The sequence below is a fragment of the Populus alba genome, chromosome 6 (assembly GCF_005239225.2).
Source record: "Populus alba chromosome 6, ASM523922v2, whole genome shotgun sequence".
Classification (NCBI taxonomy): domain Eukaryota; kingdom Viridiplantae; phylum Streptophyta; class Magnoliopsida; order Malpighiales; family Salicaceae; genus Populus; species Populus alba.
Window position 1 is genome coordinate 6,661,678 of NC_133289.1, and position 16,740 is coordinate 6,678,417.

The 16,740-nt window shown below is 32.6% G+C and overlaps 1 protein-coding gene across 1 annotated transcript; it reads left to right on the forward strand.

Moving 5' to 3' along the window:
• The first annotated feature begins 10,142 nt into the window (after positions 1–10,142).
• On the forward strand, positions 10,143–15,845 carry LOC118053416 (TORTIFOLIA1-like protein 2). The gene is made up of 7 exons (XM_035064665.2): positions 10,143–11,400; positions 11,514–11,708; positions 11,794–11,896; positions 12,953–13,611; positions 13,978–14,682; positions 14,800–14,965; positions 15,482–15,845. Exons 1-7 carry the CDS (start codon positions 10,747–10,749, stop codon positions 15,493–15,495), a joined length of 2,496 nt encoding a protein of 831 aa, XP_034920556.1. The 5' UTR covers positions 10,143–10,746; the 3' UTR covers positions 15,496–15,845.
• The last annotated feature ends 895 nt before the right edge of the window (positions 15,846–16,740 follow it).

Genomic DNA, 16,740 nt, shown 5'->3' on the forward strand with positions numbered 1-16,740 from the left:
TTTTTTTTATTTTATTTTTTTGTATTTGGTTAGTATATGAAGATAAAAAAAATACAAAAAAGACAAAAATATACTTAATTGAAAAGAAAATAAATAAAATAAATAAATATGTCTCAAAATAGTGTTAGAATGAATTTTTATACTTAAAAAAAAAAAAAAAAAAAAACTTTCCTGTTTCAAAATAATTACCAAACACTACCTTTGACTCTAGCATCATGCACTATTTTCCTCAGCCGGAATATATACAAACACACACACTAAACATTGTCGGTTGTATATTATTGACCTGGGATTTACTTAATATCCAATATTCTTATAAAATATGTTTTTTTATAAATAATAAAAAAATGATACGAGCTAGAGACTATCAATGTCAAATTGTCAATAGTGAGGTTAGCCATTTGGACGCCTATAAAAGGGTTCATTTCTGTATCAATCTAGCAGTGATATATACCAGTTCAGATTACATACAGTGCTTGCAATACATTCCTTGTGCCACCATGAAGGTACGTATCACAACCACAAGCAAACTTCAGCTGTAATATTTATACCCTAGCTAGCAGTACTTGCAGCTTTTGATCTCTTAATATATATTGCCACCTCAACCATATGTTTTTTCATTACATCTTTTGCAGAAAACAGTGTTGAAGGTTAATATCAACTGCATGAAGTGCAAGAAGGAGTTGATGAAAACGGTTGCCAAAAACGAAGGTCTTAATTTATAACAATATTGATCAAAAGCCATATATATACATACATGTCGCTGGCTATAAGAGAAACCGCCCGTTTTGTGACCGCATTTGCGAGCGTCTTCTTCATGGATTCTGCAACAGCATATGCTGTCGCAAATCGTGTCTCTGTGTGTGTGTGTGTGTCATTGCAATGCTAACAATTTTCTATAAAAGATATATATTTTGCCGAGGGATTTTCCAAAGGCATTCCATCCGCATGCATGTATATATGAAAACTGTTAGTAAACACTAATATTAATTACAAGTTTATTTTGGAATTTGATTGCAGGAATTGACAAGATTGCCATAAATAGTGAAAAGGGAACAATGATAGTGGTTGGAATCGTAGACCCAGGGGTGTTGGTTAATAAACTCAGAAAAGCTGGAAAGGTGGCGAATTTCATTAGCGTTGGCCCGTATAAGAAAGAAGACATGGAAACTGAAAAACCAAAACATCATGATAATTTCCCCAGTTGCTGTAAGCAGTGTGAGGTAGTTGCCATTGGGTTCACATCCTATTATCAGGATTTTGGCCGTTGCTCCATTCTCTGAGGATATTCAACACCTTATGTTGCTGTTTCTTGCAAGTGCCTTGCTAGCAATTTAATGATGGAATTGTATTTTCATGAAATAATTATGCGATTACTCTTTTCTTTTTTCCTTCTTCATTCGGCATTCTTGTATTCAAACTAGATTGTGGGAATTTTCATAATTGCACGAATACCACGTGCCTTCGCTATGAAAATATTTCAATGCAATAATATCGTTAGTTCTAGTATGTTTTCGTTTGCTTAATTATAACATGATATGTTTTTATAATACTTTGACCAATAAAAGATGCACATGTGTCTAAGTGAATCTCTGGATAAATTAAAACCCTATATATCATGTTCAACAATTCAGCCTGTGAACCCAATAGCTAGCACACTTAGCACCGTCATTAACCACCTTTATATTGGCTTAAGGCCTTGAATGCTCGGCACCCTTTACATTAAGCGGGACAAGCTTAGTGAGATGTTTATCTAAGCTCAATATTAAAAAAACAGGAAAATAGCTCTTTTTATTGATCAGGGGTATGAAAAACAAACCTGAAAAACCGATTAAATCAATAAAATTAAATTAACTAATCAGAAAACCCAAAAATAATTATAGTTTGATTCAATTTTAATTTTAAAAATTTAAAACCAATTAAACTAAACCGAACAAAATTGTTTCAGTATGCAAAGCGGTTTCCAAGAGAAACCAGTTTCTTGTATTCTAATTGGCAAACAATAATATTTTCCTTTTCGTTGGGAAATTTTCAATAAGCAAAGCATGCCCTAGCTAGGGTTTTTATATGATTTCTCCATACTCAATCCATTTTATCTTCCAAGTTCCTCGGCATGGGTTGCAATTTGTTTAAGACAGTATTTTTCTTAATCTTAATCGCATTTCATCAGGGAAATTAATTAGCTAGTTTGGTTCTTTAATTACTTCGTAATGATGCGCCTTGCTTATGATCTGTCCGCCAGTGCTATGTGTCGTTGCATCTAAAAACCTTCTTCTTCTTTTCCTTGCGACAGGAAATCATGGAATTTTTCAACATAGGAATAATTGTCTGATAACTTGTATGTGCTGTCTTAAATCAGCTATGTCCTCTTGCATGTACTTTGTAGTAAGGTTAGGTGAATTAATTAAGTATTAGAATGTCTGCTTAAATGATAATTAGTGATGAGGTGTCATCTTATAATTAAATATTGAGGATCAACAATTTATAAGAAGCTGGAGGTCAAAGCCTATTTCCTTTTCTTCTTCTTTTTCTGTTTCTGATAAGAAGCTCTTCTTTTCTCCTGCTTCCATGTTGCCTGTGTTACCAGCTCTCTTGATGTCTTGAGCTTGCAAAGAATGACTTTCCTTAATGGTAAAATAAATGTTAATTATTAATATTTTATTTATTTAACCCAATTCAAATAATGGGATTTAGAGTCAATGACAAGATCTATACATAGAATATCAGAATATAATATCTTTCAAAAAGTCAAGAGCACCTCATCATTTTCACAAGTGAAATTATAATGTATTTAATTATTGACTTGGAGCAGTTCAATGTTCTTCTCTTTTTTTTCTTTTTCTTTTTTAAATGAAGGTGACGCTGCTAGAATCTGCAGATATCAATAATAATCGAACAACACATTATTTTTTATAAGATAAAAGAATTATTGATTTTAACTCTAAATTTATAAGTTTATTTTTAAAAATAATAATAATTAATGCAATATGTCTTTTTAAAAGGTTTTACAAAATTTTAAATAGACTAAAAACTCTATCTCAACTCGGAAACAAAAACCTAAAATTACAAAAGAAATAAGTATGAAATTCAAAAATAATAAGAAAAATCACAAAAACTACTAAAACCGAAGGCCTTGATGAGATTTTTGATATCTAAAAATCCGATAATCCACGTAGTTATTATAAGAAAAACATTATCTAGAAAATCCTATAAAATTTTGAGCTTAGTCCAACAATTAATAAAAAATTATGATTTTTTTAAGTTGATATTATAGCTTAACACAACTAGATTTTTTTTTAGGCTTCAACCAATCCCATTGATTCATAAATAAATAAATCCGCTAAATAATCCATAGAATTTATCTGCAATAGATCCTCATCAAATTTTAACCTACCTAGATCTGGTTATTAGAATCAACACTTGAGAAGAGGGAAAGGGCAAGGGAATTATAGTGGCCGTTTGGGAGTGTGGTTGCGGGTGAGGTTCACCCGCAACCACACATGAAACGTTTGGTTAAGGAAAACAAAACGCATTTAACTGGTGGGACCCATTAAAATTAGAGATTAAACCGCAGGTTGTGAGAAGCAGCATTTTGCTGCTTCTCGTCGTGGAAAGGAACTCAACAGTGGAGCATGGCTCACTGTTCAGTGAACAGTGGAGCATGCTCCACTGTGCACTGTTCACGTGAACAGTGCGGGTGAATTTTTAATTCACCGCACTGTTCACGTGAACAGTTTTTTTTTTTTTTTTTTTTTAACCAACACCCAAAGTTTTTTTTTTTTTTTTTCCGAAAAACTAGTGTAGTTAATTAATTGCACTCATATTATTTTTTTAATTTTTTAAAAAAATTAGTTTAAGGTGAATTAAATTTACTTGTATTGTAATCTTAATTTTATTCATGATAATATTTTACTTAATTTTATTGCACGCAGGATAAATCATGGAAACTGTAGTTATTGCCGAATGATTTTTATACGTACTGAAATTGTTGATTTTTTTTTTTAAATTGTGTTTTACTCGAAAAACTAGTATTTAATATTATTTAATAACACTACATAAATTAGAAGGATATCGCATGATGACGTAACATTTGTGAAATTTGATCGCAATTCCAATTATGTTCTTGCCGGGTCCGGCCCAGTTAAAAAAAATTCAGTTTTTTATTTTTATTTTTATTGTGTTCTATTCAAAAAATTAGAAGAAAATCGCTTGATGACGCAACAAAAAATTCAGTTTTTGTTGTTGCGCGCTTAAGAAACCATGAAAAATATAGTCATTGTTGGATAGATTTCGTATGTGATGACATTGCACATAGTTTAATGGAATAATAAAAAAATATTTGATATCAATATTATTTATTTTATGATGTAATAACAGTAGTTAAATCTACAATATTTAAATTTAAAATCATTAATATTAATATATATATATATATATAATTATTTTATAAATTTAATTTGAAAAGCATTTTTTTAACCAAACACATTAAACTACTTTTTCTTCAACCTCAATTTCAACCACAGTTTTAACCAAACACCTATTTTTTCAAATCAACCTCAACTAAAAGTACTTTTTATAAAACAACTTTTTTCAAACCACAACCACAAAAGCTACCGCAATACCAAACACACTCATAGTCGCGGCCACTAGGGATTTTCTGGTCCCCTTCTGTACACTGTCCAACTGGGATTCAATGTCCATTCTTTTTAAGCCACCTGGAGGGAAGCCCAAAGTCAAGAGTTGTTATATTTTTTAAATTGACCAATTAATTTGTGGTGTATATATAAGGCATACTTCTGTGTTTATATATCAAATAAACTAAAAGGAGGGGTGCTGAAAACTGTCGGCAAGCTTGAAGGTCACTTCCGATCATAACAAATAAACTAAAAGGAGGCACTTGAGGGTCTAGCTCAATGGTCAATTGCAAGGCTTGTCTTGCGACTGTCTCGAGTTTGATCCTCTCTGTACACCAGCCTGTCATCACCACGGTGTCTTACCTGTTTACTAGGCTTGCAGGATGTTCAGTGGGCTCGGAGATTAGTCATGGTACGCGTAAGCTGACCCAGACACCCCAGGTTATCAAAAATAAAAAACTAAAAGGAGGGGTGTGTTTGACTAGTGCTATTTAGTGTGACTCTAGATTTTGATTTAAATTTTGATTTACCGTGGATTGTAACAATTTACAACTCAATCCAAAACTATTTGGCATGGCTAATGAAGGTAAGGTAGTGTGGTGTTTTTTTTTTTTTTAATGAATGATAAAAAAGACTATATAAAAAAAAATTTATAGCTCAGGTCATGAGGTCATGAGAGACAATCTAATTTGATAACGTTTGAATTTTATTTTTATATTGTTATTTTAAAATTTTTAAAAAAAATTAAGCCATGTTTTTATTATTTATCTAAGTTATTTTTTGAACCTATAAAATCAATTGATTCACATTTAATCGGCTCTCACACGACTTAAAAAAACGGGATGAGAAGATTTTAAGATTAACTTGTTTAATCAAATTTAATAATAATATTAAAAAAATTCTCTATTTTTTTTTAATATTTGAAAAAAGTTAGTTCAATTCACGGCAAAACACGAAGGCCAAATACTAGTTTGAATCCTAAATGACACTGTACAGAGCAAACTTACTTACCAACGTCCAAGGGTTGACAAGTTTAGGTGCTTTTTTATCTTCTTGAAAATGTTTACCCATTTCCCTTATCATTGATCTTTTTATTTTTTCACTCCCTTCAGCTTCTGGTGGCTTAATCAAAATAAAATTATGTATCTTTAATGCCATGATCTTGTTTTTTTTTTTCTTTCTTTCTTTGCTTGAAATTCATATTTTTTTCGTGTTTTTAAATCATTTTGATGCGCTGATATTAAAAATAATTTTTTAAAAATAAAAAATATATTATTTTAATATATTTTCAAATAAAAAACACTTTAAAAAATAATTACAATCATACTTCCAAACACACTTAATCAAAATAAAATTCTGTATCTTTAATGTCATGATCTTGTTCGTCGGTTAGGGTATTCTGCACTGTAACCTTCTCTTTGTTACAGTGCATTTGAATGGGCCGATGTTATAGGCCGTTATCCAATTGGAACCTGATTGGACCGATAACCGTACAAGCCCACATCTGTTATATTCAGCCCACTCTGAGCGTCGGCATTCCATATCGCTATTGGACCAATAACCGTACAAGCCCACATCGGTTATATTCAGCCCACTCCGAGCTTCGGCATTCCATAAGGCTATTGGACCAATAACCGTACAAGCCCACATCGGTTATATTCAGCCCACTCCTAGTGTCGGCATTCCGTATCGCTATTGGACCAAAATTCAGCAAAAACCCATTTACCAGGATCTCAGTTTACGTCATCTTGCTTTAATTTAATTTAGGATGTTGTTCCTCACAAAAAGGGTGCTCTGTCATTTTCCCTTCGCCAAGATTTGGTTTCCTTTACAATGTTGAAGCTGATAAAAGGTGTTATAATTCAATTTTTATCTCCTTTTAAAAAAATATGAAAGAAAATGTATTTTTTTTTTTTTACGCTTGCACGATAATTTTATTGTTTTTAATATCTTTTTAAACAAATTAAAATTCAAAAATATACTTTCAATTCGTCCAACTATTAATATATTTATTTTAAAAATTTAATTAATTTTCTCATCGATTTACTATTGATGTTGTTTTTTAAAAATATATATATATATATATATATAAGAAAAACTGAAAAAAAAATAGACCCAAAGACATAAAAAAAAAACAAAAAACAAAATAAATTTAAATTGCTTGCGAGTTAACATTGAGACAGCATCTCCATGGCTCAAAATGAACAAAGATAACCATCTAGGTGGTGGCCTAGTGGTAAAAGCTTGGGACCAAGAGGTTTGCTCCCTCTATGGTCTCAGGTTCAAGCCCTGGATTGCTCATATGATGGTCACTGGAGGCTTACATGGTCGTTAACTTCAGGACCCGTGGGATTAGTCGAGGTGCGTGCAAGCTGGCCCGGACACCCACGTTAAACTAAAAAAAAAAAAATGAACAAAGATAAAAGAAGGGAACTTGTGGTTTAGATATTTTAATTGTAAGAGTTTGGAACTAAAAGATTTATTATTGATGTGATTTTAGGTTTGAGTCCTGTAGTTACTAATATAATGGTGATTGGAAGCTTACATAGTCGTTAATTTCAGGATATGTGAGATTAGTTGAGATGCATGTAAATTAGCCCAGACATCCACATTTAAAAAAAAAAAAAAGAAAAAAAAAGAAGAAGAAGAAGAAGGGAACCGTGAGAGGAGATTGATAATTCTAAAGAAGAGAAAGAGAGAAGGAATTAAAACTGCAGAGAAGAGACTACAAGAAGGCAGCACAGACAAGGGATAATTCATTACTTTCTTTGATTAGCATCTTTACAGTTAAATAGATAAAAATGAAACTAAAATGCTAATTAATAGCCAAGATTCATGCTATGATCTGCTGTAAGCTCTTAACAGACACGATTTTATTTACTGGAAACGTAGAATCTGAAGCTAATAAAATAATAATATCACGTGGATTCATAGCATTCATGAAACAATCTTTAACGCTTCTCCTTGCTTTAGGAACTCTAAATAATAATATCACGTGGATTCATAATATTCATGTCACAAGAAATTCTATGGTATTGTTGTTAAACCTGACCTGACAAATCAAACTTAAAATCTTATAATTTGACTATTTACTTAACCTAGGTCTCAAATTAAAGAGTGATAGAGTTGTTGCAACTTGGTTGATTTTATGAATCTAAAAACAAACTAAATAACTAGTAAGAACATGGCTAGACTTTAAGAAGATTTCAAGATGATATTTTAAAAAATATATTAAATTAACCTAAGTTTTGTGGCTTAACCCACCAACCCCGCAACCCATATCAAAGACTCTACCAGGTTTAGTAATTTTGTTTTTTTAAATTATTTTTTACTTAATTATATGATGAAAAAGATGTTCACAAAATTAAACAACAACTCGATGCCAAAATATTTATTTAAGACCACGATAAACTCATACAAAGCAAATCGAAACAATTTATGAAGTTCAATTCTCAATTAACTTAAATTAATTTGTCAAACTCATGAATCAAGTTATGAATTCATCTAGGTTTAATAACTTTTTTTAAAAAAAGTATTTTTATTTTAATTATTAGACAAAAAAAACCTCTACCTGTAAAACTAAGCACCTATATAATGTCAGAACGTTTGTTTTGAGACTATGATAACTCTATATAAAAAAACCTAAAGAATTGTGAAGCTTAATTTAAAATCAACTTGAATGGTGATGGTGAAATAAAAATAATAAATTATAATTATTGTTTGAGATCATGATAACTTTATATAAAGGAAAGTAGGTTGAAAAAATATAATTTTTTTTATAGCAAGTTTAAGATTGGTCATGAGAATTTCTTCTTGTTTTACACACTTTGATCCTCCTTTGTTAAAATATGTTCATTCTATAGTAAATTATAATAAATTGATCAATAATTTAGTTTTAGAAAGCTGCAATTAAAAAAAAAAAAAAAATTAAGGATGTTGGTGGAAAAAATGTTAAGCTGCGGTGATTGCTAAAGTGTTTTAGTTAAGGTAATTGTCATTATTCACTGTAACAATTTAATAGAGAAAAAAAATCCTATTTTTCTTCCATTTAGTCAATGAAATATTTAAAAGATATATTAAAATAATTGAATTGTTTCTTCGGTTTATATTAAATTTATACATATGTTTTATCCTCTTTACAAAAATCTTTTGAATATATATATATGTTCAATGTACATAATTTAAAATTCAAATTCAAAGATAATTCAATTTTAAATTATATAATTCAAATTTTAAATACAAAGTCAAGTATCTAAATATAATTTTAAAATCTAAACATTTCTATTTATTAATGACTAGATTGTTGATTTATGCTACGCTGTAAGCCGGATCATTTTTTTAACAAAAGAAGAAATATCCAGGCGCACCTAATGTTTTTCTAGTAGAGAAAAAATTTAACCGTATGAGAGTTAATTCTATATAACCTGATCAATTTAATGAATTCAAAGACAATCTAGATAACTAGTAAAAATATAGTTTGAATAAAAAAAATTAAGATAACATCTTATTTTTTAAAATATTAAGACAACAATATATTGGATCAGCTCAGGTTAACTCGAGCCACCCTTTCAAATTCACAACCTAAGGTCATGGTAATCCCATATAAGACAAATTGAAACAATTCATGAATCTCATTTCTCAAAAAATCAATTTTTTAATGATGAAATTGATAAAAAAAACAATCTAAATAAAAGGATATAAAAAACAACCTATGTCTATTTGGGTTAACTCGCAAAATTCATAATCGAGTCATGAAACTGTGATAATTTCATAGAAAAGAAATCAAAATAAATGACAAAACTTAGTTCATAATCAACCAAGTATGAAATATGTTAAATGACCAAACTAAAAAAAAATATCAATTGAAAAAATAGATAATAAACACCCAAGTTAACAGAGTTAACTTGCAAACTTGTGAAATGGATCATGAGACTAAGATAATAATAATAAAAAAAAAATTACAACAAATTATAAATCTAGTCTTCGATAAACTATAAACTAAGTGTTAAAAGTAAAAATTAGAGAAAACAAACATATATTAAAAAAACAAAAATGAAAAAAACCAATATTCACAAAAGAAAAAAAATAAAATGAAACTAGAATACTTTAGTTGAGATTTGAGTGAAAAATTTGGAATAGACTGAGATTCAGAGTAAAATAAATTTTATTCAAAGTTGTTTTATTTTTTTAAAATAATACGAGACAAATTAGTAATTTCAGACATAAAAGTAATATAAATAACCACCTTGATTTTAAAAGTATTTTTTATCTTTTTTGAATTATGAAATAAATAAAAAAATAAATTCACTTATTTAATATACAATAATATATCTACAATATCTCTCTCTCTCTCTCTTATTATAATATATATACATCCATCAACGTAATGAATTCAAATTTTGAAAAGTTGTTCTTGAAAGAAGGTGAGGAGGAGAGACTGCCTGCACGTGAGGACGAAAAGAGATAAAGCAAAGACTAAAACGACTGCTCATTATCAAGTAGTAGACTAGTACGTAAGACTGCACAGTCCAAACGCTCCCTCGACCCAAAATTCGAAATACACAGTGCTAAGCGCGAAATTTGAAGACCTCTCTTTCTCTCTCCCCCAAACTTCAAAGAAAATAAATACTTAATTAATTACTAACATAATCTCTTCCTGTCTCTACATCAATCAATCTCTGTAAAAACTCTCAGAGAGAGGGGGAAAAAAAAGGGAGCGTTGATTCTTACAGACATTTACTTGAGAGATTTGCTCCTCCTCCTTCGTCCTTTTTTTATGGGTACTAGTAATTTATTATTATTTTCAAATTCCTCTCTATTTTTCTTTTGGCTTTGATTTGAATGAAACGCTCTGCTCTCTCTGTACTTTTCAATTTCCAAGAAAAGGTTAGGGTTTCAAACATTTTTCTGAGTAGAAGTTTTTGAATTTTTTTTTCTGTCATAAAGTTCAAGCTTCAATTTTAAATTTCTTGCTTATAGATAGATCGATAGATAATGAGCGATAGATTTTGTTACTTTCTTTTTATTAAAAAAAAAAACAGCTGACAATGTGACCTGAGGAGGAGAGGAGGGCGTGGATTTTGTATAGTTAGGGATTTAGGAGGATTTCAAGATGAAGGAGGCACATTCCCAATTGAAAACTAGAGGGTCCTCTAGGGTTAGTGCACAGCAAGTGGTTTTTGAGCTTAAGCAAAAGGTGGTTGTTGCATTGAAAAAGCTTGCTGATCGAGATACTTGTCAGATTGGTGTTGATGAGCTTGAGAAAATGGCTGAGTGTTTAACCCCAGATGGGGTTTCGCCGTTCCTTTCGTGTATTTTGGATACGGATAAGGAGCAGAAGAGTGCGGTTAGGAAGGAGTGTGTTAGGTTGATAGGTACATTGGTGAATTTTCATGAGGGTTTAATGGGACCCCATTTGAGTAAGATGGTTGCTAGTGTTGTTAAGAGGCTTAAGGATCCGGATTCGGTTGTTAGGGATGCTTGTGTTGAGACGATGGGTATTTTGGCTGCTAAGTTGAGTAACCATGGGGATGAGAGTGATGGGGTTTTTGTTATGTTGGTCAAGCCGCTTTTTGAAGCTTTGGGTGAGCAGAATAAGCAGGTGCAGTCGGGCTCTGCGTTGTGCTTGGCGAGGGTCATTGATAATTCTCATGATCCTCCAGTTTCTATTCTGCAGCGGATGTTGGCTCGGACAATAAAGTTGCTCAAGAATCCACATTTCATGGCAAAACCAGCAGCAATTGAGTTGAACAGAAGCATCATTCTGGTTGTTTTCTCAAATATTTGTCAATGATTACAAATAATCAGTTGGGTGCACTATTATGCTAGTTACATGTACTCATACTTTGCAAAATGGTATTTTTCTATTCTCTATTTCAGGCGGGAGGTGCTCCATCACAAAATATTCTATCCGCCGCAATGACTAGCATCCAAGAAGCTCTCAAAAACAGTGATTGGACAACACGCAAAGCAGCTTCTGCAGCATTGGGAGAAATTGCTTCAAGTGGTGGATCCTGCTTGGGACCTTTTAGGGCTTCCTCCATCCGATATCTTGAATCATGCCGATTTGACAAGGTTGATGTCAATTAAGATTTTATTTGAAGAATTCACATCTGTTGAATTATGTGCATTACTCAAATGCCTTTTGTGTTTCTTATAGGTGAAACCAGTTAGGGACGCAGTACAGCATGCCCTTCAGTACTGGAAAAGTCTTCCAGGGTCTGATACCCCTGAACCTTCTGAAACTGGTTCTTCTATAAAAGGTTTTGTGCCCATGCTCATTAACTTAAAAGCGTTAATAGAGTCTTGTGTTAAAATGGATGTTTTGAAATTTATGCAAGGTTAAGTTTGTTTATAAACTGTTCTATTTTGTTTGCCTTTGCAAATCTAAATGCATTGTCATATGTTTTTCATGATGTACTAATGTTTTAGCAGTAGACTTGAGGTCCACTTGCCAGATATGCAAGTCTATCTAGAAAGAAATCAGAGATGAGAGACGTATCAAGGACACGTCAGGATACTAGAAAACTGCTGTTTAGACTTCAAATAGCTGCGGAATTAGTTTTGCCATATGAAGTGGAAAATAACTCTATTTAAAAGCTGTGGCATTTATGCTGTCAGGAAGTTTCCGTTGAACTAATCAGTGCTTGATTATTCAAAGCTATGTAATATGATGAGATCATAATTAATAAGGACTGCTCTGCGCTACAGCAAACCATTCTAAACAGTGGATTCACCAATTTGCTCAATTTGCATGGTGGGTGACCTAAAGCAAAATATTATTCCTCTGTCCTTCTGAATAATCCATGATTAACTATTGCTCTCGGTATCTTATGCAAGAAAATCACAACCCATATGTTTAAACGTTTGCAAAGCCTGCTATAGATGGTGCTGTCTCTCTTCCTCTTTATATTCTATGAATTAATTTTCTATATATTCGCTTCTATAAAATCCATTACTCTGAACATGCAACACATTACCATGGGTATGTGTTCCTAGTTTCAGATGGGTGGGAAGATTTGCTTGTATTTGACCGGAGTAACTTGTTTGAAGCCTCTAGAAATTTGCTTTGTAAAATTCTTGAGAGCATTTGGTATAAAGAGCTAGAGAGAGTATCATTCTATACTGATTATTATTCTTCACTGTGAGCTGTGGTGGAGTCTTTTACCTAATTTGTTAAAGAACAATCCTGTAGTTTCTTGAAAATCCCATGTGATGTGGTTTTATATGCTTACAATTGTCCCTTAGATGCTTCCTCTAGCATGTCTTTCTGATCTTGCTTGAATTATTTCGGTGATTTTATTTTCCACTTTATACAGAAAACTTCTATGGAGGTGACTACAGTGATGTCACGAGTGCAAGTGATGTTGTGCGGAAGGAGGCCACACTAAAAAATGTAGTTTCAGACTCGACTAAAAGAAGGGCTCCTTTATCAGCTACGAAAGCATGTCAAAATTATATGGACTCTCATCATCCCAAAACAGATAATTGGCATATTGAAATTTCTGTCCCAAAAAAGCATAACAGTTCTTTGGCAGATCTTCAAAATGAGGAATCAGAGGGTAGTTCCGTTACCAAAACATTAGAAAGGATGAGTGCTGATGTAATGAGTCCTCCAGATATTGGATGTGAATATGTGCCCATGGATGACAAGCAAGACTCTTCATCTGTGTCCAACCTAGTTACTAACAACTTTGAGACCAAGTTTGTCACAGTTTCTCACGGCTTGCTTGAGGAGGGCAGTTCATTCAAGCCGAGGGGTCGGAATCAGCAGTTTTCATCTGAAGGGATAAACAGTGAGGTGCAAATATACTCTGCACAGATGCGAGATCGTAGAAGTATCGACTCTGCAGTTACAGAGAACAGTTTCCAAACATTGCATGGATGTTGTTCACAGGTAGCCAGTGAAATGGCTTGCATACGGAAACAACTTTTGGAGATGGAAAACAAGCAGTCGAATTTAATGGAACTACTACAGGTAAATAAAATTAGAATTTCTTAATATCTTTACTGGTATAGAGTTTTATATCTACTTTAGAACTATGAAACATTATGTGTCCACTGTCCAGTATGCATGTTCTTGCTAACCATAATTCTACCGCTACTGGCCTCTTGCTACAAGCTTCAGTCTCTCATTATCTCAATGCATGTAGCTGTAGATGTTGTCAATATTGAGTGCTTGTTATGATTTCCTACTTTTTTGAGTTTCTCTTTGCTTCCCCATTTTCTGATGTTTTTTATTGAGGGATTGCTAAAATATTTTCTGTCTAATCAAGAAAGGGCTTAAATATTTGCCTGCTGTGAAGTCTATTCGCTATTTTTAATCATTCAGTTAAATTTACAGGTGTTTTCAACAGGTGTAATGGATAACTTGTCTATATTACAGTCTAAAGTGTCTGGTTTAGAACATGAAGTAGATAGAATAGGTCAAGTTCTCATGCAAGATGGGAGACGTTCTGATTCAGCTATCTCTAGACTTATGAAGCAGAATCAAAGTGTTTCTTCTCCCAGACCTTCAACATACACTCCTCGGCCATCTGTAGATATTCGCAATAGACAACCTTCACTGCTTTCTGCAAAGAATTCTGATATATGGGAGGGAAAAAATTTCAGCAGGAGCAGACCAATCAACCCTGCTAAAAATGGCACAGAGATGTGGGCTAATCCTACTGTAAAGACTAGTAGGAATGCTATAGGAAAGGACATGCAAAAACGCTCTGGGCAGGGGGCACAGAGCATGGGTCAGGCGAGAAAAGTTGATTCTGTCTTTGCTCCACTCTCGAGTGCCAATTCTAGACAAAGTGGTCCAGAGAGCAAAAATTGTGTGTGGCAATGTGTGAAAGACTTTTTATGTGAAGGTGACCTAGAGTCTGCCTATGAGGAAGCTCTCTGTTCCATTGATGAACTTGTTCTGATTGAGCTTATTGAAAGAACTGGTCCTGTTCTAGAAAGTTTGTCCTCCAAGACTGCTGGTGATGTTCTTAGCATTTTGGCATCGTACTTCTTAGAGCAGAGGTTTACAAACTCAATAATCCCTTGGTTGCAGCAGGCAAGTACTTATACTTTCTTTCCTTTTTTTTTTTTTGAACTCCCTGTCACTTTGTTTCAATTACTTTCAGTGGCTTGAAGTTTATAATAAAAACCCTCTGAAATTTTCTCCCTTTAGCTGGTGGACTTGAGCACAATCAATGGACCTGATTATATTATTCTCTCTGCAAAAACAAAAAGAGAATTCTTTTGTGCGATCCAGGAGGCTGTAAATATGGAATTTTCCAATCCAGCTGAGAGAAGATCCATCTCTCAACTTGCCATGAAGTTGCGTCAACTATGGGGTATGATAAATTCTTCATTCAGGAGTCTTCGATTTATTTGCACATTTCACCATGCAAGTATTTTTTTTTGTCTTTTGGTTTTGAACGCTAAACGTGTGTTTGGAGCAATAGTAGTTTCCAAGAGTCGTGGCAATCAAGTAAATGTCCAAATTATGGAAATACAATCAAAACTTAAACATAGTACATGTGATTCCTTGTTACTGTATCCAAATCTTAAAAGCCTCAAGTGTCATAGTTTGGTAATTTGGTGCTGGCCACATGCTTCTATTCGTGCCTAAAGTTTACCTGTTAATCAATGTTTAGCAATCAATACTTCGAACACCTGTCATGTACAGAATCAATGATTGGTCTTCTGTTATGGCACGTGTAGACTGTAACATTTGCACTTCTCGTTGAAGTGACCAAAATGGTATAGCTCCTGTAAAATGATAAGCTCTCATTTATTTATATTTCTATGTTATGGAATTTTATTGGTGCTAAGAATTAGATGTCACATTTATTTTATTTTATTTGCAGGGAAGAGCTCCTGATAATTTCAGCCCCATGTGAAGAAGCATGGTTTCCAATCCACTCGGGGATTCATGCGAGGAGTGTTGATCCTTCCACATAAAAACTTTTCATTTCCCCATTGTGTGTAAACTCAAGAAGCCAAGTGTTTGTTGTGAAGTCAGATTTGATGCTGGTTGTTGGCATTGGGATGTTTTCTCTTATGAGTAGTTTGCTAGTTGTTAATATCTTGACTGTTGTTCTAAAACCAAAATAAGCAGGGATTGCAGGGTAACTGAAGTCCGCCACTATGGAGATATGGTCTCCCAAATGGAAATGTTTTTGAGAAATATGCCAATACTTGCAAATCAAATGCGAGGCTAGCGACTTCAAACGAATTATAACCTCACCTATATTTTTTTTTTATTTCTTGTTTATTGCCCCTCTCCTCTCTCCCCACATCCACCATGATAGGCTTTTCTCTCTCTCCACCCGCAACTTTCTCACCAAGTTTAGGCCGCCGCCCCTGCCATCCATCATCGTCACTACTCACATTCAACATCTAGAGTTGTATTACACTTTTTCTATCAATTTATTATAATATATATTAATTGTTTGTTTTTGAAAATGTTAGGGTTTGGATTAGGAATTTAAAAAAACATGTATAACAATTTTTTGTGAGTTAGGTTAAAATTAGGTTACTTAGCTATATATTTTTTATTGATTATATTATTGTTAAGGTTTTGTTAATAAATTATTTACCTTGATTAACCCTACAATATTGATAAATTAGGCTTGAATTTTGTTATATAATTTTGATAGATGTCTCGTACTATTGAAATGTTATGTGTTATGGTGATATTATTGTTAGAAAGTAATGAGTTTTTAATTACTACATTAAATATGTCTCTTCACAAAATATTTAAAATGCTATCGACTTGGCCAAAATATATTTGAAATTACTTGGAAAATGATACAAAATAAGGTTAGTTCAACTTGATATGTTGATGTATCCATATATTGAGAGGCTGGTGATTTGTAGTTGGTACATGTCCTATTATATTGTTTTAACATAGTTGAGATGCATTGCCATGATAAGGTAATGCGGAAATTTGGCCTCTCTTGACACATCATGAATTATATATAATATCAATCATCAAGATAAGCATGAAAGGAATTAATTGGTGATTCATGTAATTTACTTAGATCCTTACAATATAAGGAGAGATTGACTATTTATAAAGTGACATTCAACAATTGATCTAGTTATCTATATGAAATGATATTTG

Bases quoted from the DNA above. Each gene is read 5' to 3' on its own strand.
- LOC118053416 (XM_035064665.2), top strand. From the start codon at position 10,747: ATGAAGGAGGCACATTCCCAATTGAAAACTAGAGGGTCCTCTAGGGTT. The intron at 11,897-12,952 runs GTTTTGTGCCCA...CACTTTATACAG, and splicing joins AACTGGTTCTTCTATAAAAG to AAAACTTCTATGGAGGTGAC. The intron at 13,612-13,977 runs GTAAATAAAATT...TTAAATTTACAG, and splicing joins ATTTAATGGAACTACTACAG to GTGTTTTCAACAGGTGTAAT.